The 20,818-nt window shown below is 52.4% G+C and overlaps 9 protein-coding genes across 11 annotated transcripts; 5 read left to right on the top strand and 4 right to left on the bottom strand.

The window, feature by feature from the left end:
• Positions 1 to 617: 617 nt before the first annotated feature.
• On the top strand, positions 618 to 1,044 carry TrAtP1_009802 (uncharacterized protein; the record flags this gene model as incomplete). The annotated part of the gene is made up of 2 exons (XM_014091146.2): positions 618 to 655; positions 759 to 1,044. The coding sequence occupies 2 exons, from the start codon at positions 618 to 620 to the stop codon at positions 1,042 to 1,044; spliced, it is 324 nt and encodes a 107-aa protein (XP_013946621.2).
• Positions 1,045 to 1,354: 310 nt separating this feature from the next.
• TrAtP1_009801 (uncharacterized protein) lies at positions 1,355 to 1,903 on the top strand (the record flags this gene model as incomplete). Its single annotated transcript, XM_066114444.1, has 1 exon — positions 1,355 to 1,903. One exon carries the CDS (start codon positions 1,355 to 1,357, stop codon positions 1,901 to 1,903), a length of 549 nt encoding a protein of 182 aa, XP_065970540.1.
• A 278-nt stretch (positions 1,904 to 2,181) lies between these two features.
• On the bottom strand, positions 2,182 to 3,749 carry TrAtP1_009800 (uncharacterized protein). The gene is made up of 2 exons (XM_066114443.1): positions 2,802 to 3,749; positions 2,182 to 2,670 (listed from the first exon to the last, which is right to left on the bottom strand). The coding sequence occupies exons 1-2, from the start codon at positions 2,982 to 2,984 to the stop codon at positions 2,191 to 2,193; spliced, it is 663 nt and encodes a 220-aa protein (XP_065970539.1). The 5' UTR covers positions 2,985 to 3,749; the 3' UTR covers positions 2,182 to 2,190.
• Positions 3,750 to 4,429: 680 nt separating this feature from the next.
• On the bottom strand, positions 4,430 to 4,810 carry TrAtP1_009799 (uncharacterized protein; the record flags this gene model as incomplete). The annotated part of the gene is made up of 1 exon (XM_066114442.1): positions 4,430 to 4,810. The coding sequence occupies one exon, from the start codon at positions 4,808 to 4,810 to the stop codon at positions 4,430 to 4,432; it is 381 nt and encodes a 126-aa protein (XP_065970538.1).
• A 2,013-nt stretch (positions 4,811 to 6,823) lies between these two features.
• TrAtP1_009798 (uncharacterized protein) lies at positions 6,824 to 8,251 on the top strand (the record flags this gene model as incomplete). Its single annotated transcript, XM_066114441.1, has 1 exon — positions 6,824 to 8,251. The coding sequence occupies one exon, from the start codon at positions 6,824 to 6,826 to the stop codon at positions 8,249 to 8,251; it is 1,428 nt and encodes a 475-aa protein (XP_065970537.1).
• Positions 8,252 to 8,456: 205 nt separating this feature from the next.
• On the top strand, positions 8,457 to 9,607 carry TrAtP1_009797 (uncharacterized protein; the record flags this gene model as incomplete). Its single annotated transcript, XM_014091056.2, has 3 exons — positions 8,457 to 8,824; positions 8,879 to 9,288; positions 9,351 to 9,607. The coding sequence occupies 3 exons, from the start codon at positions 8,457 to 8,459 to the stop codon at positions 9,605 to 9,607; spliced, it is 1,035 nt and encodes a 344-aa protein (XP_013946531.2).
• Positions 9,608 to 10,758: 1,151 nt separating this feature from the next.
• On the bottom strand, positions 10,759 to 13,535 carry TrAtP1_009796 (uncharacterized protein). Of its 3 annotated transcripts, none has more exons than XM_066114439.1 (4): positions 12,931 to 13,535; positions 12,737 to 12,836; positions 11,610 to 12,631; positions 10,759 to 11,521 (listed from the first exon to the last, which is right to left on the bottom strand). In XM_066114439.1, exons 3-4 carry the CDS (start codon positions 12,514 to 12,516, stop codon positions 11,091 to 11,093), a joined length of 1,338 nt encoding a protein of 445 aa, XP_065970536.1. In that variant the 5' UTR covers positions 12,517 to 12,631; positions 12,737 to 12,836; positions 12,931 to 13,535; the 3' UTR covers positions 10,759 to 11,090. The 3 variants fall into 3 exon arrangements, with proteins under 3 accessions (XP_065970536.1, XP_065970534.1, XP_065970535.1); XM_066114438.1 differs by having other exon boundaries at positions 10,759 to 12,631; positions 12,931 to 12,975; positions 13,086 to 13,535; XM_066114440.1 differs by having other exon boundaries at positions 11,610 to 12,975; positions 13,086 to 13,535.
• A 395-nt stretch (positions 13,536 to 13,930) lies between these two features.
• Positions 13,931 to 16,165, bottom strand: TrAtP1_009795 (uncharacterized protein). The gene has a single exon (XM_066114437.1). The coding sequence runs from the start codon at positions 16,092 to 16,094 to the stop codon at positions 14,766 to 14,768; it is 1,329 nt and encodes a 442-aa protein (XP_065970533.1). The 5' UTR covers positions 16,095 to 16,165; the 3' UTR covers positions 13,931 to 14,765.
• A 1,382-nt stretch (positions 16,166 to 17,547) lies between these two features.
• TrAtP1_009794 (uncharacterized protein) lies at positions 17,548 to 20,696 on the top strand (the record flags this gene model as incomplete). Its single annotated transcript, XM_066114436.1, has 3 exons — positions 17,548 to 17,666; positions 18,086 to 18,100; positions 20,654 to 20,696. 3 exons carry the CDS (start codon positions 17,548 to 17,550, stop codon positions 20,694 to 20,696), a joined length of 177 nt encoding a protein of 58 aa, XP_065970532.1.
• Positions 20,697 to 20,818: the final 122 nt, after the last annotated feature.

Below are 20,818 nucleotides of genomic sequence, written 5' to 3'. Positions count from 1 at the left end.
TGCCCAATCAAGACTAGTGCGGCGAGCTTGCTGATGCCTATTCCGACGAGCTGAGCAGATGTTGGCCGTTGATGTTGAAGGAAAACGGGAATTGTATATTAAAATAATGGGATAAAATATATCAAATAATACAAGAAGAACGCGAAAGTTGATCTGGAGACTTCATTTGAATGAGCACATCTTCTCAAAGCTTGAAAGCTAGATTCATACAGCTTTTGCAACACATAAAATGTATCTTTTTCAAACCAAGTCATAGTACATAAAGAAGCATATACACATTTATATATAACAAAAAATAAATTGAGATTCTATCCAAGATATTTCTGTTTCCATCCTTCATATGTTTTCCATCAAGTCGGATCTCGGCCCAGGCTCATCCGGCGTAAGTAGCCGCTAAAATCCCAGAGAGTGGGCAAACCGCCGCATCTGATTGGCCCGTCAACTCTCCAAAGCTCTCCAAATCCAACCCAACGTATCGATTTACACCACAAATCAGCATCAAACTCACCTCTTGACGGCTGCAATCCATCCATCACCCGGACCAATGGGTGGCTACTGCAGCGCTTAAATTGATCTTCTCACTCACTCTGGCGAATGATCTGCCAACTATCCCGATAATGTCGACAGAGACTTGCCCGGCGCGGCATGAACCAACGTAAGCTGTCCTCTTTCATCATGTCCATCTTACGAAACCTCACTTTATTCTAGCTTTCAAAGACTCACTAGGTTGTTTCATATTCACTTACTGAGATCAATAGATTCTCCTTCACACACGGCCTCATCCTCGGCCAACTCTCCGTTGTCCTCATCCTAGCCGTCTTTATCAAATTTTTCATCTTTGGCGATGCCCCATCGCCAGACGTGGCCGCCTCGCTGCGGGCCACAGAACGCAGATCCAGGACTCTAGCACACAAGCAATCCCTCCTCAGGCTGCGCTCGCCCAGCCAGCGCCACGGCCAGTCACTCAACCGGAAAAAGTCCACCGTCCTCAGGAGCCCCCCCGACGCTGACCATTGGATCCATCCTGAGCAAGACGTACTATAACGTCGACAGCCACCAGCCGGAAAGCCTCGACTGGTTCAACGTGCTCATCGCCCAGACAATCGCCCAGTTCCGCAGCGACGCCCAGCACGACGATGCCATCCTCAACTCGCTCACAAAGACGCTCAACGGCACCTCCCGGCCCGACTTTGTGGATGAGATTCGCGTCACGGAGCTCAGCCTCGGCGAGGAGTTTCCCATCCTGAGCAACTGCCGCATCATCCCCGTCGACGAAGACGGCATCAGCCTGGGCAGCCACGTCAAGTTCGATCCCGCCACGGCAGCGCGGGATGGCACGCGCCTCCAGGCTCGCATGGACGTGGATCTCAGCGACATGCTCACCATGGCGGTCGAGACGAAGCTTCTTCTCAACTACCCCAAAAAGCTGTCTGCAGTTCTTCCGGTAGCCTTGTCCGTCTCTGTTGTGCGATTCAGCGGAACATTGTCTATTTCCTTCCTTCCGAGCAACCCTTCTCAATCGACGCCGACTATGATGGCCTTTAACTTTTTAGACGACTACAGGCTCGATTTTTCCATCAGGAGTCTGCTCGGAAGTCGCTCACGGCTACAAGACGTGCCCAAAATCGCACAGCTCATCGAGTCACGGCTGCACAGGTGGTTTGACGAGCGGGCCGTAGAGCCTCGATTCCAGCAGATTGCACTACCCAGTCTGTGGCCCAGGAAAAAGAACACCAGAGGCCCAGACGATGCCATGGCTGAAGGAAGCACAGGCTCCAAGGGAAAGGAGCGGGACTCTTCGGTCGGGGATCAGAGTACTCTACGACACCGCCGACCACTGGTGGACGATGAGTATTCTATAGAAGGCTCACTACGTAGTCTTAGCAGGGATGCGAGGATCTAGATGCTCGTTTTGGGGGATGGACAATGCAGAAAATATATTAGTTATGCGAGCTGAATAAGCACGATATGCGCAAAACATGGAAGAAAAGCATCAAAATCTCACGATAATGCTAATACGAGGCCTCGACTGGGAGTTATCAGATGGTTACAGCGGGAATGCCCATGGGGGGTCATGTTGATATTTTTTTGTTTTCCAAAGCTGGAATTTCCAGTTCATCATGCATGAGATAGATTGGACCAAGGCATATATATCTATATATAAACAAAAGTCAAAAAAAGTGTTTTACGTTAAAACACCGCCAGAGCAAGCGGCGACTCCGTCAACGTATAAAGATTCCTCCACCAAGCATACGCCCCACCAAACAGCAACACATAGTAAACCCCCGACCACAAAACCGCCTGCCGCGACTTGGAAGCATCCGCCTGCGACAGCCAATACGGCTCAACACTGCCCCAGACGCGAGGCAATCCCATGGAGTTGCAAAACGCATGGACAAGCACAACAGCCAGCAGCGAGCCCGTCCGCAGAAACAGGAAATTCGCCAGGGCGCCAAAGAGGGACGTGTACGCAAACTGGAGGACGGAGCGGGCAATGGCGGCCACGAGGGGCGTTTCCGGGTGCGTGACGCGGAACTCGTAAAAGTGGTGGACGTGGGCGAGGCCGAAGACGACGGGGGACAGGAAGATGACTCTGCCGAGGCTGGAGCCGGCCTTGAGCAGCAGCGGGACGGCGGCAGCTCGGAAGAGACACTCTTCGGTGATGGGGCCCTAAGAAACAGATGAGCATGTATGAAAGACAAGATATGGGGTGGGTGGAACTGAGGCCATTGTCGGTTGCTAAGGGACATGATATGACTACCTATGAGACGAGATGAGATGAGATATGAAAAGACACTCACAGCAACGTAGTTTCGCCAAGCGGGCCACTCAGCCCAGACATGCCTCAGAGGCTCCAGCCCATCCACCCACTCCCTCCAAACCCCATCGACAACCAGGCACTCGTACAGCGGCGCAGCAAACAGCGCGCCCGTCAGCAAGCACGTCTTGAGCGTCTCCGTCACGCCCAGCGGCCAATAGCCCATCAGGCGCAGCGCGCTGCAGGCCGTGCCCGAACAGACATGGCGCAGGATAAAAAAGGTGGCGAGCGAGCATGCAGTAGTGGAAAGTGAAACGGTCCAGATCCGGGCGCGGATGGCCTCGGGGGGCGTCTCGCGAGCGGTCCGGCGAGGCCCTCGTCTTGGAGGAGGCGTACAGCGGGAGGACGTAGACAAAGGTGTACGCCGTCTGTTGATTTTGGAGCAAGAGCAAAAAGCATAAATAGATTGATCAGCGGCGTTGCGTTCCGTCTCGTTTTATCTGATGCATCATGTTTTGATAGAGAACCAGAAACAGAGTTTCAGACTATTGGGGCTTACCAGGAGACCAAAGGCCTGGGCCTCGGTGAGAGGATGCTCCATCTCACTCTGATGGTGATGGTTGGCGGAGGGCGTCACCGCAAATGTGGTAGCACTATGCACGATGCGGGCTGAAGCAGCAGACAGCCACAACTGCAGCTTCTTCACGGTGACACGGAGCGTATCTCCCAGGTGCAGAGAAGCCGTGTGGATGCGAGACGATATACAGGCCACGGCAGGAAGAGCGTTTAGCCAAAACAGCCGCGCGCCAGTCGCCAAGGAGGGAGAGCTTAAGAGCGAATGAAGCTGCATGGAAAAAAAAGAGGGGGATAAAATCTAGCTACCCTACTATGTAAGCGGGAGGAGAATTACAATGGCAGCCCCAGCTATTTATTGCGGCGAGCATTGCGAAAATTAACGCGCAAAAGGCTGTTGGATGTGGTGATAAAAAACTACTAGTAGTAAATAAAAAAGGGCATTCTACATTGAGATAATGGCATCTTGGAGTCTTGAGTCTTGAGCTAAAAGACAATGGAAGCATTGAATCAAGAGATGGCACTAACACGCGATCGGAACTGTCCTAGGCCAGGCCGACTCTAGTAAAAGGTACCTGCTCCATATCATGCAACCTCAACGCTCTTCATGCTACTGCGGCTCTAATTGAACTCAATGCGAGTGCCATGTGCTAAAGTCAAGGCCACTCGATCCCAAACGCCCGTCCCATGCTGGTGTCTTTTTTTTGGCAGCCAAACTCTAATGCAGCTCTTCTGCCATTCGCCAATTGGTTCGTCTCTTTGCACCAGGCTGAGAGAGTTTCCCCAGCCTTCTGCCCTGGTCCTGGCACAGCTCCGTCTATTAGTCAGTCCTGCAGTGGGTACTGAGCGGACTCGGGTTCTCCGTAAGAGATGCTCCGTATCAATCAACGTTTATGTGAGCCAGGGGTGTTTGGTCAGCTCGGGACTGTATACGAGGACAGTACCAACTCAGACTTGCGCAATGACGTGAAGAACGAAATGAACCGTAATCGACGCTATAATGGAGCCGCAGACTATGGCCTATCGCTCCGCGTCCTCCGGATTGCTTCAGGTGGATGAATCGCTGTATGTGCACATGGTTCCCAGGAATAGAACTTGCTACACCACCACCATGATGGACGTCGTTTCACGTCGCATCCTTCCGAGAGCTGGCAGATGTTCTCCGGCTAGCGTCCTCCGCAGCATCCAATCTGAGGCGTCCATGTGTTCGTGCATAGGACCCGCGCTTTGTCCCGTCCAGTATTTGCCAATCGGCTGCGCACCATCCGCTCGCTCATTTGTTCTGCCTCGACAACATTCCATCCATGTGCCACGAGCTGGTATCATCTCCTGCATGCTATCTTTGGAGCCACATGCTGTTGGACTGAGCGCTTCCCATTGACGGGCGCCTCTGCACGGTCCGGCGCGACAGGACCAAACAGCGCAGAGCACAGCAGCGCGCAGAGCGTCCTGGGGCTCGACTTGTTTGTATCTGTGCATCTCTGTGCATCTCCGTGCATATGCACCAGGGCTCGCTTTTGCAGGCGCACATCATATCAGCAGCCAGAAACGGACGTCGGTAATTTCAGCATATGCAAGGGCAAAGCGCCTGCGCCACTCGCTTGCTCAATCACCCAGCGCAACGCAACGGACCTGCAGCTCCGCAAATTAATACCGCAACGAGACGACGGAACAGGCACAAATCTTGGAATCGCGATTGATCCGAGCTCAAGCTGTCCCAGCTTCTGAGGATCGGGCTTCAAGATTGCTTCGTCGCCGGGACGCCAGCTCCATCAGCTCAATCAAACCGAGCCCGTAGTCAATGCTGTAAGTTTGCTAGTCTGGCACGGATATCCCAGGCACAGTTCCGCTAGAGGCCATCGAGCCGGAGCCACTTTGGTGCCTGAAATCTTACATGTCGTAGCTTGCCGGAAAGTTCAATGCTAGACGATGCTAGAGACAGATCTGGTTAACCCGCCAGCCAGTTCTTTGACCGTCCACGGCGAGGGCCTCACCTCGACCGTCCGACCTCTTGTTTTTCTGCTTGTTTTGTCTCTCGCTGAAGCACGTCGTCTTTGCATTTGCATCGCATCGTCAGCCCGGTCCTGGGACCTGCAGCGCCCTGCAGCAGTAGCGGCGCTTGTCTGCTTGGGTGGTTCTGCGCGCTCTATTCAGTGGACGTAAACAGGCCCCCTGCAGCTAGTAACCGGGGCATTGAACCGCTAGTTCCACTGGAGATTTCTTCTGTTTTGGCCTTGATCAGTTATCGCCAGATTCTTGCTGCTGCTGTTGTTGTTGTTGTTGTTGTTGTTGTTGTTGTTGTTGTTGCTGCTGTTGTGGTTTACCAAAAGTTAGCTGTATGCAAGGGACAGAGACAGGAGAGAAGAGAAGATTGATGAGATAGACAGCATCCTTTCGTAGACTTTGTAGGCGGTCAGCAAGTCACTCGCTCGCTCAATTACTGCGGTACTTCAATCTGCTGCAGCTGGTGCCGGGAGCAGAGGTACCGCCTTAATTCTGCCCGTCATTGCAGAAAGAGGCAGTCACGCCCAATCAACTCCATACCGCCTTTGCTTTGCTGTATCAAAACCCATCACCAACTTCATCATCTTCTAGACGCTCTTCATGCTCCCTTCGCCATTGTCTCGCCATGGCTCCGGCCTTGCATGAATGTATCACCGCCTCCTAGCGCAGGCGGGCCAGCATCCATTTACGGAGTCCAGCAAAACACCCCGGCGCTGCAGCCAGGCCACGCCAAAGGCACCGCTTCACGGCCGCTCCCCTTTTCATGGGCCTCCCCCCGGGCCGCATCGCACAGCCGGGCAAAAGCTCTTCTCTTTTCGCTTCCACCTCCACACACTCTTTTTGTCTGTCCTTCTCGAATCGCCGACCCGTACGCTCTTTTTTGCCTTGCCCATCCTCGGACTACGCACGCGCGCTTGGCTTGCATCTCGCGGCTGACTCTGCTCTCGCGGTTAACGTCTGGAGGCTTGACGAATCGAATCTTAATTGGGCTCGATTCTACCGTCCTATTTTTAATATTTAATTCTTCCATTCTTTAAATTCTCCTTGGCGGCTCGTCTGCGACCCATTGCGACTCTTTGCGACTCCCACCGCGCTGCTAATTTTTCTGGTTACCAACCTTCCACTTCGATTCTCATTGGTTTTATTTCATCTGCCTTTTTTTTGCGAAAATTCTAGCCGCCGATACTTGCGCGACCAATCATTTTTCTGATTCTTCTCCCCCTCTTTATTTTTGACCATTCAATTCTTGTTTCTGTTGTGTGTGAGGACCGGATTGGCATGGCCGCTGCGACGAATCGAAACTGCCGGAAATAATACCCTTCGCTCAGCGAATTTACGGCATTGCCACCTCCGCACCAAACGACTAATACGCTCGTATAGACTGGGGCAGCTCGCGTCCTGGACATTCCAAAACCTCCCGTCGTCACTTTTCGAATCGATTAGTTGGGCAAATGCTATGAGGCAGCTCTCCTGCTGAGTGAGCAGAGGATGCCCGATTCGCCCGACTCCGAGCGATCCTCCCAGGGCGACAGGCTTCAGATTCGCCTTGTGCCCTACACGCCGACTCGACTCAGCGGCGGATCCAGCCTGAATCTTGCGGCCCTCGCCGAGTCGTCTCGCGACAATGTTGAAATCCACTCCGCAGATGAATCGCCGATAGCGACGAGCCCGCCGTCCTCGGGCTCGACCATTGCCGGCCCGTCTCGTCCCTCAATCAGACGCCGGAATACCAGCGTCGAGTTAGGCGATGTCCCTGCCATCGCCTCTCCCAGTGAATTGTCCGATTTTTCTCCTACCGAGCCGCAGCGTGGCAGATTTCGATCTCAATCTGTGGTGTCGCAGTCATTGAGGACCTTGACAGCTCCGCCGTCTCCTGAAATCCAGCCTACAGCCCCTGCCCAGCGTCGCACCAAGCGATTCGTCGACATCAACCTGAATTCTGACAACAAGACCTTCTCCCTCGTTCCCCTCAAGCCCACCAGACCTCGCACCGACTCTGTTGTTTCTGCTCGCACCGACACGACAACCCATCACTCTGTGATATCTACTCGCACCGATACGACGACGCAGCACTCTGTAGTATCTACTCAGACTGACCAAACGCCGCATTACTCTGTCGCTTCCAGCGGCTCTTATGCGCAGCAAACGTCGAGCATCTTCAGTGAGGATCGTCCCAGCTCGCCCTTGACGACCCTGGCCGAGGATGATAGCACATCTGCGACCGCCTCGTTTACTCCATCCATCCCCGAAGAAGAATTTACTGCCGCCTCACCTTGGAACTATAAATTGGTGGGCGGGCTGCGCAAGGTTCAGAGAGACGTCAGCGAATCGAGTGACCTCCCTACGCCAACCCGGCTACCCTCATTTCTTGAAGAAGAGCCCTCTTCTCCAAAAGCTGTGGCGCCACAGGAGCCCATTTCTGCCTTTACCCTCACAACCAAGGCCTCCTTTCAGTCCAACAAGACTGGCAATACGGTGTCAGATCGCACAAACTACAAGACCTATGCGCAGAGCTCTTCTGCCCCGGATACTGTTCGCAATTCAGTGACATCGGACTTTGACAATGCTTCGCTTTTCCCCGGTGGTCCCAATTACGTCGTTTATGACGGCGCGTCAACGTCTGGTCAATCTCGAGGCCACTCTCACACTCACTCCAACTCCAACTCCAACTCTCACTCGGATTCGGAGCAGCAGAGAAACCCCAACTATGTAGTCCACGGACATCGACGCACCATGTCTGACGGGACAGACATCTCTCATGCACCGTCCGAATACTCGAGAGATAGCATGGTGGTGGCCCCTTTACGGCCCGTAAGATCACATCGCCTCCACTCCAGCTCGACTGTCATGAGCTCCAGATCGCTGGAGCACCTGAGGACCGGATCTTTAAATTCGATTTCCACCTCCCCCCACTAGAGCCAACCAGGATGCTGAGCGCAATGCAGCAGTGGGAGTGTCTACACAGGTTGACCTCGATGGACGGCACGCGGCGACTCCTTCGGGCTCCGGCCAAGCCATCCATCGCCGAGCTAATTCACGAACGCAGCCGTGGGGCACTGCCTTGTCCACGGTGCTCTCAGAGAGCGAGCGGACCGACCCATCAACTCGTTCCCACTCCCGGATGTCTGGCAATGCTCGCAGTAGCGTCTTCACGCTGAACCAGCTGAGACAGACAGGGAGCTTCTCCACCTTGGGTATGGAGGAGGCTCTGGCCATGGTCTCTCATTCTCGGAACGGATCCGTGGACCGACCTCAGCCGGTCTATGGCAGAGACGCGCAGTTTTCCAGTGCCCGCTTGGTCCGTGACCATGACGAAGATGGTGATGGTCTTGCAGACCTGGAGAGCATGAACCGTCTTCCCTCCCGCGCCCGAGGTCTGAGTTTTCTCTCCAACAATTCCGGGGAAAAGGGCCACCGTTCTAGCCGTTCAACGAGCAGCTCTGGTGGTAACAGCATCAGCTACACGGCTGCCATTCCGGCATGGGCGAGGTAAGCATTAGGGCAAAATCAATTTGAAACATGATGTACTGACATTGTCAACAGGGTCTACTACGGTAGTGGGGAACGACGCTGGCTGGCACCAAAGCCATCCAACGAGTCCATGTTTTCGCAATTCACCAGCAGCCTGCACCGCGACGGATCTCACAGCCGCTCCCCCAGCTATGAGCAGTACACGACTGACATCAACAACCCCCGTCGCCGCCCCCACGAACCCAAGCGACGAAGGAGCGAATCCGACTCAATGGAAATCAGGCCACACCCTTTTGCCGCTGTAGCTCGCAGCATCAAGAAGCAGACATCCAGCATCTGGTCGCCGCATTTGCGACAGGACAGACGGGCCAGCCGATACAGCCTTTGGTCCCCGCCATCCCTGGCCGACTCTGCTGAATTCTCAGCCTGGCAACGAAACCTGCAGCTGGTGCTGTTTGTCTTTGGGTTTCTTTGTCCACTTGGTGAGTAGCTACAATGCCATCTGCAGTATGTCTGCTCGTCTGCTAACATGTGAAAACTTTAGTGTGGATGGTTGGTGCTGTTTTGCCAGTCCCTGCACGGCCTGAGCGAGACATGACGGAGCGACGATTCAGCGACGGCAACATCGATCTTCGGACCGAGGCACGCACCCAGATGCAGTACATCAATGCGGAGCGTCTCCACGACAGGGTCAAGTGGTGGAGAAGCGTCAACCGGCGCATGTCCATCATCGGAGCCCTCATCCTCTGCCTATGCATCGTGCTCATTGTCGTCGGCGTCAAGCAGCAATGGCATTCATAGAAAACGGACACGGGCGTTTGCTTCTTTTGACTGGAGTTTCAGTGTCAAGTTGGACATTTCTCAAACTTGACTTGTGGGGAAAAGCGACATTTATTCTTTTCGGGAGCATTTTCAGCATTTACTTATTTTTGACGGATGACGACTTTCTTTTGCTCTTCCGGCGCTAATTTCTGGGGAAATCTTTTTTTTTTTAAAAAACTTTCATCTTCATTCTACCAACTCTCACGAGGTTACGATTCTTGATTCTTTGGAACAGCATATACACACATACAGACGACTTATGCGTAACGCAAAAGAAAGAAAAGAAGCTTTATCTTGACGTTTCTTTTTCTTCTTCTCAAAAAACTCAATATTACTATTATACAACAATTTTCATTCTGATGGATATTTTTTATTTTTACTTTTTATTACTTATTTCATGGAGTATGAGATGAGTATACATGATGCGAGGAACGTTGTTCAGATGCCATATTATGTAACATGCAACATACAAACTATCATGTACTTTGTATTTTTCTGTTGGAAATGGCGTGGCAGAACACTTTTGGGATGTGAATGGATTTTCGATTCATGTTGAAAGGCATGATGGATGGAGGAGCAGTGTTTGACGTAGATTTTCAAAACGCAGATGAATAAACCAATACACTTGTTAAATATATTATAATACCAATTGGAAGCACATGCTGATGGAAGAAGTGGAAGTGGTTACTTGTGTTAGAAAGACGTGGAATCACCAAACCGGCAGATGAAAATGTTAAAACTCATTTTTAACGTCATTTGGAAGTATATCTTGATGGATGAAGTTGAAGTTGGGTGTTTATGCTAGAAAGAGGCAGATGAAAAAAAAAAATGAGCTTATTATACAATGCCATTCCAAGCCACATGTTAACGGAAGACAAAGAAGCAGACGTAATAACCTACTACTGTCAAAAAAAAGAAAAAAAATTCGTCAAAAAGGCATATATAAATGCTCATCATACATCATACAAGTAGAGAAACGTTATCCAGCACCCAAATTCTATTATCCAGCACCCCGACTATACCGTAGACTACCGACTACTCCTGCGAGGTAACAAAAGTTAAAACAATCGCGGATATTTCATCTATAAACCAGCTGCTTTATTAATCTATAGCTGAGTGCCTTGATTAACCGAGGTGTTGGATAACTTTTCCCTACATGATACTCATTTTGAAGTAACATGCTGGTGGATGAACAAGTAAAATCAGTAACAAGAAAGATGCAGATATCAAAAATGCCAGCTAACAAACTACTGCTAGTAAATTCGTTGGATATAAAATGGCCGCTCAGGAAAAAACACTGCCGTAAATGATCATCATTATATCATAATGCCATTCATTCAAAACTCTGCCATCAATGATAAACCATGCCAGCTTCCATCTACATACAACCCAAGTCTATAATTCATAACTCATCAATTACTCCATACCGCACATTATCCAAAAAAACGTCACCCTGCTCCATTTACCGCGTCTTCCTCTTCTGCAACGCCGCAATCTCCGCCCTAAACTCGCTCACAGCCTCCGCAAGATCCTCATCCGGCTCCTTCGAAATACCCAAAATGGGCTCCTTTCCGGACAAACTCTCGCTGCTAATGGACCGCTTCAGGCGGGCACTAGCCTTGCCCTGGCGAGCCTCGAGCTTCTTCTTCAGCACCACCTTTCCGGGCGATGCAAAAAAGGCCATGGCGGCAAGGGTCCAGGCAAACGCGTAAAAGTTTACATTGGCCCACGCGCGGAGGGAGTCGCCGAAGCCGAGAATCAAAAAGGGCAGCGTCGTAAAGGTAAAAGTGAGCTGGGTGACGAGATAGGTGGCAAAATCGTAGTACTTCTTCTTGGGAGTCGGACCGCCGGTGATGGGATCGAGGAAAAAGGGGCGGACGTGGCGGCGGAAATCTGTAGTTGGTTAGTAAACCAGGATCCCGCAAAAAGACATACTCCCTGTAAAGTAAAAAAAAAGGTGCGCATAATTGGGATTTCCTACTCTTGGCAGATGTTTGAATCAGGCTAGCCAGCATAAAGCTAAGATAATAGCCCGGGTAAAAGCCATGCCAGAAAGCGCTCGTCACAAACGTCGTCATGCTCGCTCGGAATCCAGGCTTCTTGCCCCGAGGCGTGACCCGCAGGTAGATGTAGTTGCGCAGCCAGTTATTCGTATTCATGTTCCACCCAGCCAGATATGCGCGCGGATTCTGCGCAAACTCAACGCTCCACGCATCGACGTTTTGGAGCCGATTCCACGAAACCTTGCCGGTGACGGGGTCGACGCCGTTGTAGCCTAGGCCGGTGAGAATGCACGCGCCTTCGGTCAGCGCCCATACGCCATAAAACTTGAAGCGGGTCACCAAGCTGGCCATATGGATGTACCAGATACGCTGCAGAAACGACCGCTCGGCAAAGGCTTCGGTGGGGACGAGCGTAGGGCTGTATCTGCCCGAGAGCGCAACAAAGAGACCGATCCAGACCAGTCCCGTCACGGCCTTGATGGTGGCTGGCGTGCCGCTGCGAGGAATCTTGCGCTTCTTACGCACGGGAGGCTTCTTCGCTGGGTCGACCTGGGCGGGGACATCGAACATGGACGTATCGATCCATCGGTGGTACTCGGCGTAATCGAAAGCTGGGCCTGCAAACAGTGAGGGAAAAAAGAGCACGTAGGCCGCGTAATCGACCAGCGGGGGCAGCTCTTTCAAGGCCCGGCTCTGCTGGGACTCGGTTAGCTGGTCGGCCGGAAGCTGGCCATCGGCCACGTTCCAGCAAAAGGCCGAAAGCTTCATGACGAGAACCATCTGGGCCCCTGTAATATCGACGACGGACGGGTCGTTGTTCATCTGGCGGTAGATGTGGCTGACGGACATGTGCCCCATAACGAAGACGAAGCCGATCCACGGCATATACGGGCTGGCGCGTAGGTACTTTGCAATGGCGTAGGTACCGCCAGCGCTGATAAGGAGCGTGACGATGCCATCCCACAAATCGAACAGACCAACAAGGTAAAAGAGCGAGACACTACATGTTCCGGCAACAAGGTTTTGGTACATGAGTCAGCCAGGAAGATACAACAAGATACTCGAGCGAAAAGCAAAAAGCTTCTCTTGTGGCGGCGCAATTTACAGGATGATGAAGATATTCTTCCGGAGTGGCTTCGAGTCCGGCAGGCGCTTGAGGATTCCAGCCAGCGGATACGAGAGCAGGAACGAAAACGTCAACTTGACTGTTGTAGATGGAGGCGCAAGCTCAGTTAGAAGAAGAAAAAGTATAAAAAAAAAAAAAAGAAACCACTCAGTGTATCGCTCGATTCGACTCACGTTCGTCAGGAGAGGCCGCAAGCTTCGTCGCCAGCGCCTCGAAAGCTACACTCGGAGCAAAATACGCGTCAGCTTCGAGTTATTATAAAAAAAAAAAAAAAAAGGCAAATATACGAGGCTCGTCTTGCGCCATCAGGACAGATTAGGCAACTCACGCCGGTGAAGAAATAGCAGCATCGTGGGATGCAAAATTCCCGAAATCTGGTGGAGAAGAAAGAGGAAAAAAGAAGTGAAGTTGGAAAAAAAAAGATGGAGTTGTTGGGGGCAAGCAAAGGAAAAAACCCCACTCTAGCTCTTTTGGAGGGGCACTTTTGCCGCTAGTCGTCCCCCCTGCAGAGCAGAGCAGAGCAGCTCAAAACCTCCAAAAAAAAAAAAAAAAAAAAGGCAGAGAGAAAGAAAGGAAGCAAGAATCAAATTGAACAGACACGGCGGAAGAAGCAGTATTTATGTGACAAAACTCTTCATTCCCTGCACCTTGAAGGCCGAAACTCAAACCAATAAAAGATAAGTCTTTCGCCTCCAAAGCTTCAACGCCGAAATCTCCACATGAAATGGATAAAACAAAACTGTCGGGTTGAAAACAGGTGAAAAAAAGGACAAGAATAAAAAGTAATCTTCAAAGGCGGCGCCAAAAGGCATTTATACAGGCGCTGGGCGCTTATAATTAACAAAACAAGGAACCACATGCACAGTACCAAAAACCACGGGACTCAATCATTGGCCCTGGGCAATTGATTTACAAAATACAGAAGCTTACAAGATGGATGAAATGGCCTGTTTGGAGCTCGGCCGCGTGTGACGCAATCATTCATCTTATTTCCAGCTCCCCCCCTGCTAGGCCAGCAAGTAGCTTTAGTATGCGCGATGCAGCAAACAGGTACATCCATGTAGGATTGCATCACGAGCAGGCATCGGATCTGCTGATCGGCGGCCCCTCTCTAGGCTAAAACGCTCCAAGGCCAGGCTTGAATCTTGAAACAACGTCACTTGCTGGTGTAAGCGGAAAACCACAACACTCGCAATCATCGCAATCATCAACATCACAAAGAGCAGGCAGGCATGCAGATAGCAAATATCCATTGTATTAATAACAAATTAGAAGAGTCAAAAGTGTCTAGCTAGGTACTACAAGGGCTAATAAGCCCACAGAAAGCCATTCCCACATGTACTTTTTTTGTTGAAACAACGCCCTAGACGAGACAAGTCCATCCCAAAATCAAAAGCCCAAAATCAAAATTGCAACGGGGCGACGTTGTGACGTTGTGCATGCAGCCAAGGCTTTGAGTATCGGTCGAAGCCAAGGCAAGGCACCACTGCCCGTATACTCCGTATACTCCGTATAGCACCCATATGGACGAGCCATGCAATAACTCAAATATTACAGCGAAGAACAGCCGAGACATAGGAAATCAAAGCACAAGGAAAGGGGGAGGGGGGGGGCAGAAAGAAACAAGAGCAGAAAAACAACGATGCAAAGCCGGACGCCCAGCCATGCCAAGATTCCAAAAGTATATCCCATATTATAATCGCAAGGGCAGAAAAAAAAAAGATACAAGAGACTGAAAATTAGAAGCAGTAAACCACCAGTAGTAAAACACCAGCGCCAGACCCGTGTATGACCCCATCCCGGGGCCCCGGTTGTGAGACGCATATAAATGCGGTTGAAGCAGTTGTAGTTGAAGTAGTTGTAATTGAAGCAGCTGCAATTGCAGTTTGCAATTGTAGTGATAATAAAACGACAAGAGGAGAATAGAAATACCAAGAGCAGCATCGACAAAGGCCCGCTAGCGAAACAAGACATGTGGGCTTTTTGGTGCCCAGACAGGTGGTAGTGTTTAGCTAAAGTAGTAATCATTGGGATCATAGGTCCATGCACCGCCCTGAGGCGCATATCCGGCAGAGGGCGGCTGCTGCTGAGCCTGCTGCTGGGGTTGCTGTGGCTCCTGTCCGGCTTGCTCCGGCGGTGATGGGTGCTGCTGCTGGCTCTGCAATGGCTGCTGCATCTCTCCGACGGAAAAGTGGCGCTGGTACTCATCACGCTGGTAGTCCTCGCGCTGGTGGTCCTCGTGGTGATGGGCCTGCGGCTGCAGTTGATGCTGCAGGTGGTGGTGGTGATGGTGGTGATGGTGCGGCTGCTGCGAGTCGTACTGGTAGTGGTGGTGGTGCGGCTGTTGCAGCTGAGCCTGCTGGTGAGCATCGTGGTGATGGTGATGGGCATCAGCAAGATGCGGCAGCGCCTGGTGAGGGTGCGGAGCTTGTTGCTGGGCAAAGAAGTCGTACTCGAGTCCCACGGGATAGCCCGCGTGCATGGGCGGCTGGCTGGGCATGCTGGCCACGGCCATGGACTGGCTCATGACGACGCCGTGAGGGCTGAGATCCTGGACGGGAGCCTGCATGGAGTAGAAGCCGGCCATTTGCATGGGGATCAGGCCGCGGTCCTCGTGGGCAAAGATGGCCGTCTCATCGAGCGGGTTGCGGAAGTTCTGGTTCATGAGCAGCTCGGTGCGAGGGCGGATGTCGGAGAAGCGAACGTCGTTGGATGGCGTGTTCATGGATCCGTTGAGGGCATCATCCAGGCTGTAGTAGCTGACCAGATGGTGCGGCACGCCCTGGAAGTGGATGCTGATTGTCTTCTTGATCAGGCCGCCCTGCTTGAAGGGGTACGAGTCCACCAGCGAGCCCACCAGCGATCGCTCTGGATCGGACGGCTGAGCCGAGCCCATGGTGTTGCCAATGGCTGCGTTGCTGGCTGCTGCAAAGGCCGCGCTGTGGTGCTGGGCGTGGCTCTGGCTGTTTGTGCGTTCGGGCCTGTTGATGCCGCCGTTGCTGGGCTTCTTCTTCTTGAGCGCCCGCTTCTTCTCGCCGGGAGGAAACGGCTTCTCCAGCTCGCGGTAGATGAGGAAGTTGCCGAGGATGCGGCTGGGGCTCCACGAGACGCCGTCGGTCCACCGCTTGATGCCAGACGCATGCTCTTCGTAGATGAAGACGTTTCCGCTGGCAATCAGGTCCTGGCGTTCGCGGTCATGGGGGCGGCGCGGAACGTGAGGGATGCGGCCCTGCAGACAGGCCTCAAAGAGGACGGCCGCGTCCATAGTGGTGGCTATGTGGCCAATGAAGGTAGGCGCGAGAGGTGCCATGGCTCCCGACATGGTGATTTCGTCCATGTAAGCCGGAACCTTGTTGGGGGTGTGTTTTGGGTTTTGGGTTTTCTGGTGTTTTTTTTTTTTTTTTTTTTGGCTTTTTTTTTTTTGGCTTTTTTTTTTTTGGCTTTTGCCTTTCTGTTTCGATTTCTCGAAAGTGTATGTGTAGAGAGCAAACTGGGCGGAGACGGATTGGTTGGCGTTGTTCTTGTTGTTGTCAGGCAAGACCAAAGCGAGAGTGGGTGGGATGTGTGTACTGGCAGCAAGAGACAGCGGGAAGAGAGGGCGGGAGACAGAGTCGAGAGAGTCAGTCAGAGTGAGTGACCTGCAGAGGCGGGAGGAAGCCAGGAGGAAGCCGGGAGGAGGCCAGCCGGGAGTATCGACAAGAGCGAACAAGCAAAGCAAAGCAGGTCTAGTCGACGACGCAGCTCCCTGTGGGCGAGCAGCTTCTCAATTGCAGGTGCAGAGGAGCAGGACGGACGTCTGAAGGGGGGGCAAGGCCGAGATGTTATAGTCGACCAGAGAGGGGGCCGCGCATGTGAGAAGCACCGGCCCAGCTTGTTACGGCTGGAGGCGCTGTCGAGACAGAGACTGCGGATGTAGTACAAGCAAGTACAAGCCAGCAACCAGGCGTTGGTGCTAAGCCGGAAGATGGGCCTGGCCCAGATCAATGGCTTGGGCTGCTTGGGTGGATGCTCCAGGCCCGTCTCCACCGCTGCGACTCCCGGTAGCAGGCAGGTATCCTGGGGCGGCGCTGGGGATGGCAGGCAGGTACAGGCGCCGAGGTGGTGTACAGGCCGGGGCCAGCGGGGGGGTGTATGGCGAGCCAGGTACCGGGGCCAGCGGCGGATACCTGGCGGCATTAGCGAGGGGGACTCGGGGCGGTACTCTGGTCAGACGGCCGTTTGCCTAGCACCGCCAGCGAGGAGAATGAGACGAGGATGAGGGAGCTTTTCGCGGGGCCTTGATTTGCTGTGGCGGCGGCAGCAGTCGGTGGGTGCGCGGTGGGGATGAGTCGAGATAAGCGAGCCAGGCCGCGATGTTATATGTGTAAATGAGGGAGACGGAGGCTGAGGCCACGAGGAATATATTAGAGTAGAGCGCCAGCAAGAGTCGTCGTTGAACAAAAGGACGAGACCAGCCACGCAGCACCACAATGTATACGAGAGTAAGTAAATAAAGAAGGGGGGCAGCAAAGAAGGGAATTGCATTCGACAATGGAGAGCGCAAGAGTCTCTAGCCAAATGCGGCCGACGCACGATGGATGATGGTTGAGAGACGGCACGACTTGGCACGTACGTACAGTGCCGTGTATACATTGATGTATGCGCATACTTGGCCGCGAGCAGCTGGGCACCCGTCTCCGCACAGCAGATGGACGCTCCACCAGGATAGTACGGACTACGAGGTCAACGCGAATTTGCTGATTTGATGCCCGTCAGCAGGGCCAAGCAGAGCAACACTCTGCATCAATGACATGGCCGCCCAAGCTACCCTCGACCAAGAGTCTCTGCGCGCGCTACCCGTCCTGCCCTCCATCTTTAGCTTCTCTCTGTCCTGTCCCCAAGCACTCCATAGCTTCAGTGGGTGTGCGAGGTGCGTGTGGTGGCCGCTAGCGCTGTGGACAGGGGGGTGCTCATGGTTGCTGCTGCTTGGGTCCAGCGCTGTGGCCCATGTCCCGCAACTGCCGACAGGCCAGGGTCAGGGGGGGGCCCTTTTTCCCAGCAATCTGGCTATTAGCCGGGCTTGGGTTGTGCTCCTCGTCTTCGTCTTGCTCCTCCGCCTCTTTTCTCTGTGGCTCTTGGGCGCCTGTTGCCTTTTTTTTTTTTTTTTTTTTTTTTTTTCGTATCTTGACGATGGCGTTTGTGGATTGTTGAAAGGCTGAATGGATCATCCAATTTGGCCCGCATCATTAAAGTCGGATTCGGAGACTTGTAAACAGACAAAAGGGCACGGAATTATATCAAATCGCCTCGTCTATACTAGCCTGTTGTCAGCTAACACCAAAGCGGTAGCACCAAGTACCGCTTGTAGTAGACATTGGGCAACACCGGCAGCTCCTGATATCCATCGTCTGTTTTTTCGCCATTAATTTTTTTACAACGTCTTTGTTTCCTTGTTTCCAACCTCGTTTCCCTGCTCTCCCCGCTTGTACGAGCAGATGCGCACCTTGCAGCCCGTTACAGGAATAGGCAACGAGCGACAGGGCACAGCTGCGCACGTCCCCCCTCCCCCCCCCCCCCCAAGCCCAAGTGCCGTTCTGATACGTCCCTCTCGTGCCTGTATCAGAGGCCTGCTGTAAGAGAGATCTGCTCTCCATCTTGCACACACACTTCACTCACACTCACCTGCATCGCGCCACTTTTTCTTATTAAAATCATCAAATGAAAAGAAGAGGGTGGTGGCCAGGGCATGCAGACAACTTGGACTGGACCGCTGCATGTACCTTGTATCTCGTCGCTGGCCGTCAGTGCCGTGCAAGACATTTGACTGGCCGACTCTATCTCGTCTCCTCTCGTCTCCTCTTGTCTCTGCTACTGCTGCTGCTGCTACTGCCAGTCCGGCGGGCGGCCAGTGGACCGGCGAGAGCCACAGAGGGCCACTCAAAAAGGAGGGGGTGGAACCGTCTAGTTGGATGCTGGTGCCAACGGCAGAGCGCTGCTACGCTGGTTCCGTCCTAGCTCTGCGGTGCTAAGGCTGCTAAGGCTGCGACTTGATGCTGCCGCGCTGCTACTGCTGCTACTGCTGCTACTGCTGCTACTGCTGCTACTGCTGCTACTGCTGCTACTGCTGCTACTGCTGCTACTGCTGCTACTGCTGCTACTGCTGCTCTAGCACTCTCTCACAATGCTGCGGCACTACCAGCGCAGTGGGCTGGCTGCCTTGGTATCTGGCGCTTGGCAAGGCATGGCGCGCTTTTTTTTTTTTGCTTCCGGCTTGGAAGCCATAGCCGCAAGTGATTCGCCGCGTCCGGGCCCCCGAGTCCGTGTCAAATCTCGATGCCAGACGAGCTCGAACAAAGGAAGGGAGGGAGAGGAGAGGGAGAAAAGAAGCAGAAGACTAGACAAGAGGAAAGGACGCCATCTCTTCTTGTCCTTGCTTCTTTTTGTTTTCTTTGCTTTTTATTTCTTAGTTGACGGCTCTCGACCAACGCAAGCGGCCGACTCAGCCGTGCGTCTTATCTAAAGCGATAAGGTGTGTCGACCAACAACACAGAATTGACAGGTTAGACACGTAGAACCAGAACAGACATGGCATATGTCCAGTTTCTTCCTGATTACAGCACACGAGGCTAAACCTGCCCTTGTTTTCTCTTCTCTTCTTTTACTCAGCAAGCTCCGCAGATCGATGTGAAACACGCCCACTTCCGATCTCGACTTGTACACACTGGGTAAGTAGCCCCGGCATAAACCGTCCGCTTCCACGGAGTTAACTCTCTCTCTCTCTACCACGCTGCATTAAATCCATTGCTTTCCATCATGTCCATTTTCTTTCCAATCCTCGCTTTCAACCTATCTGATCCTTATTATTACTTTTTTTTGCCGCTAAAAAAAAAATCGCTGTGTACCCTTGCCTGGCCGATATGGATCCAATCCAGTGGAGCGGCCCTAAAAAAAAAAGGTGAGGCACCGAACTTGCTGCTTCCCGCAACCAGCCGTTTCCGCGGATGGAGGAGGGGGGGGAGGGCTTGCGGCCGTTCCAAGAGGGGAGCAGACGAGAGGAAATCCCGCTCATTTGCAGGCTATTGGGGTTGATGGCAGTGCTGAACTGGCGGTGATGAGGGAGCTGGGATAGCGTAAAAAGGGGAAATTGGTATGGCATCGCTTGCATATGATATGCCTGGGATCGATGGCTTGCATAAGGGAAAAAAAAAAAAAAACATGGCTTGCAGACTAGTATGGGGTGCATGTGGTGATATGATGCGGCTGTTGATCTGCACGGCTACGTACGTAGGTTTTGCTGTACCGCATGAACATGAACCAACATTTGGATTCCATCGACTTGATGCTGCGTGAGTGACCGATAGCATTTGCATGTTGCAGTAGGAATCGTATAAGTGGTGATTTCTTCCATCGCTCCTATTGGCTCCGGGACCCCTCCAAGCCCTATGGAGTTGTCACATCCTCAACCTTCTCGCCTCTCCCATGCCTATAGTGCTGCCTGACAGCCAAAAACCTAAAGCAAAGGAAAGCCCTGGATGAAGTTTCCCGAACGGCTTCCGAGGACCAGATACGTAACACCACCTCAAGTAACAATATGCGGGCTTATTGGCTCCGCATCACACCTCCGTCTCTAGTGCTGCCGTTGCCGATTTTTTCTTCAACAGAAAATGAACTCGGGTCGGATAGATTGAACAAGACACCAAAAAAAAAAAAAAAAAGGCACAAAGTGATACGTTCCTTTCTTCCACTCACTGATGGGTCGGTTTATGCTTTTTTTTGCCCTTGAGCCACCACTTCAAAAATGGAGACCCTTACGATGGAGTCCCCCTCCCCCCCCCCCATGTTTTTTTTTTTCTTCTTGCTCGGGTTGCCAAAAAAAAAAAAATGTGTAAGTGTAATAATTTTTTTTTATTTTTACAGGGCTTTCTTCAAGGTTTGTGACAATGGCCAGGTACGTGCGTAGCATTGCTGCCAAAGTCGAGTCCCCCCTGGTCAAAATTTGCTAGGGTTTTTTGATACCAGGAATCTGGAAATACCGGCAAGTTTCTATTCCAAGGCAGCCCCGGGTGTGTGTGTGTTTCTGCC

Source organism: Trichoderma atroviride, chromosome 5 (assembly GCF_020647795.1).
Source record: "Trichoderma atroviride chromosome 5, complete sequence".
Lineage (NCBI taxonomy): Eukaryota > Fungi > Ascomycota > Sordariomycetes > Hypocreales > Hypocreaceae > Trichoderma > Trichoderma atroviride.
The sequence above is the reverse complement of the archived record's forward strand: the minus strand, read 5'-3'. Positions and strand labels throughout refer to the sequence as shown.

Coding starts and splice junctions, on each gene's coding strand:
- TrAtP1_009800 (XM_066114443.1), bottom strand. CDS start 2,984: ATGGGCTATTGGCCGCTGGGCGTGACGGAGACGCTCAAGACGTGCTTG. Junction 2,671..2,801: donor CTTGGCGAAACTACGTTGCT/GTGAGTGTCTTT, acceptor TCTGTTTCTTAG/GGCCCCATCACCGAAGAGTG.
- TrAtP1_009796 (XM_066114438.1), bottom strand. CDS start 13,107: ATGCTGCTATTTCTTCACCGGC. Junction 12,976..13,085: donor GCTGCTATTTCTTCACCGGC/GTGAGTTGCCTA, acceptor CTCCGAGTGTAG/CTTTCGAGGCGCTGGCGACG. Junction 12,837..12,930: donor TGCGGCCTCTCCTGACGAAC/GTGAGTCGAATC, acceptor CATCTACAACAG/TCAAGTTGACGTTTTCGTTC.
- TrAtP1_009795 (XM_066114437.1), bottom strand. CDS start 16,094: ATGGACGAAATCACCATGTCGGGAGCCATGGCACCTCTCGCGCCTACC.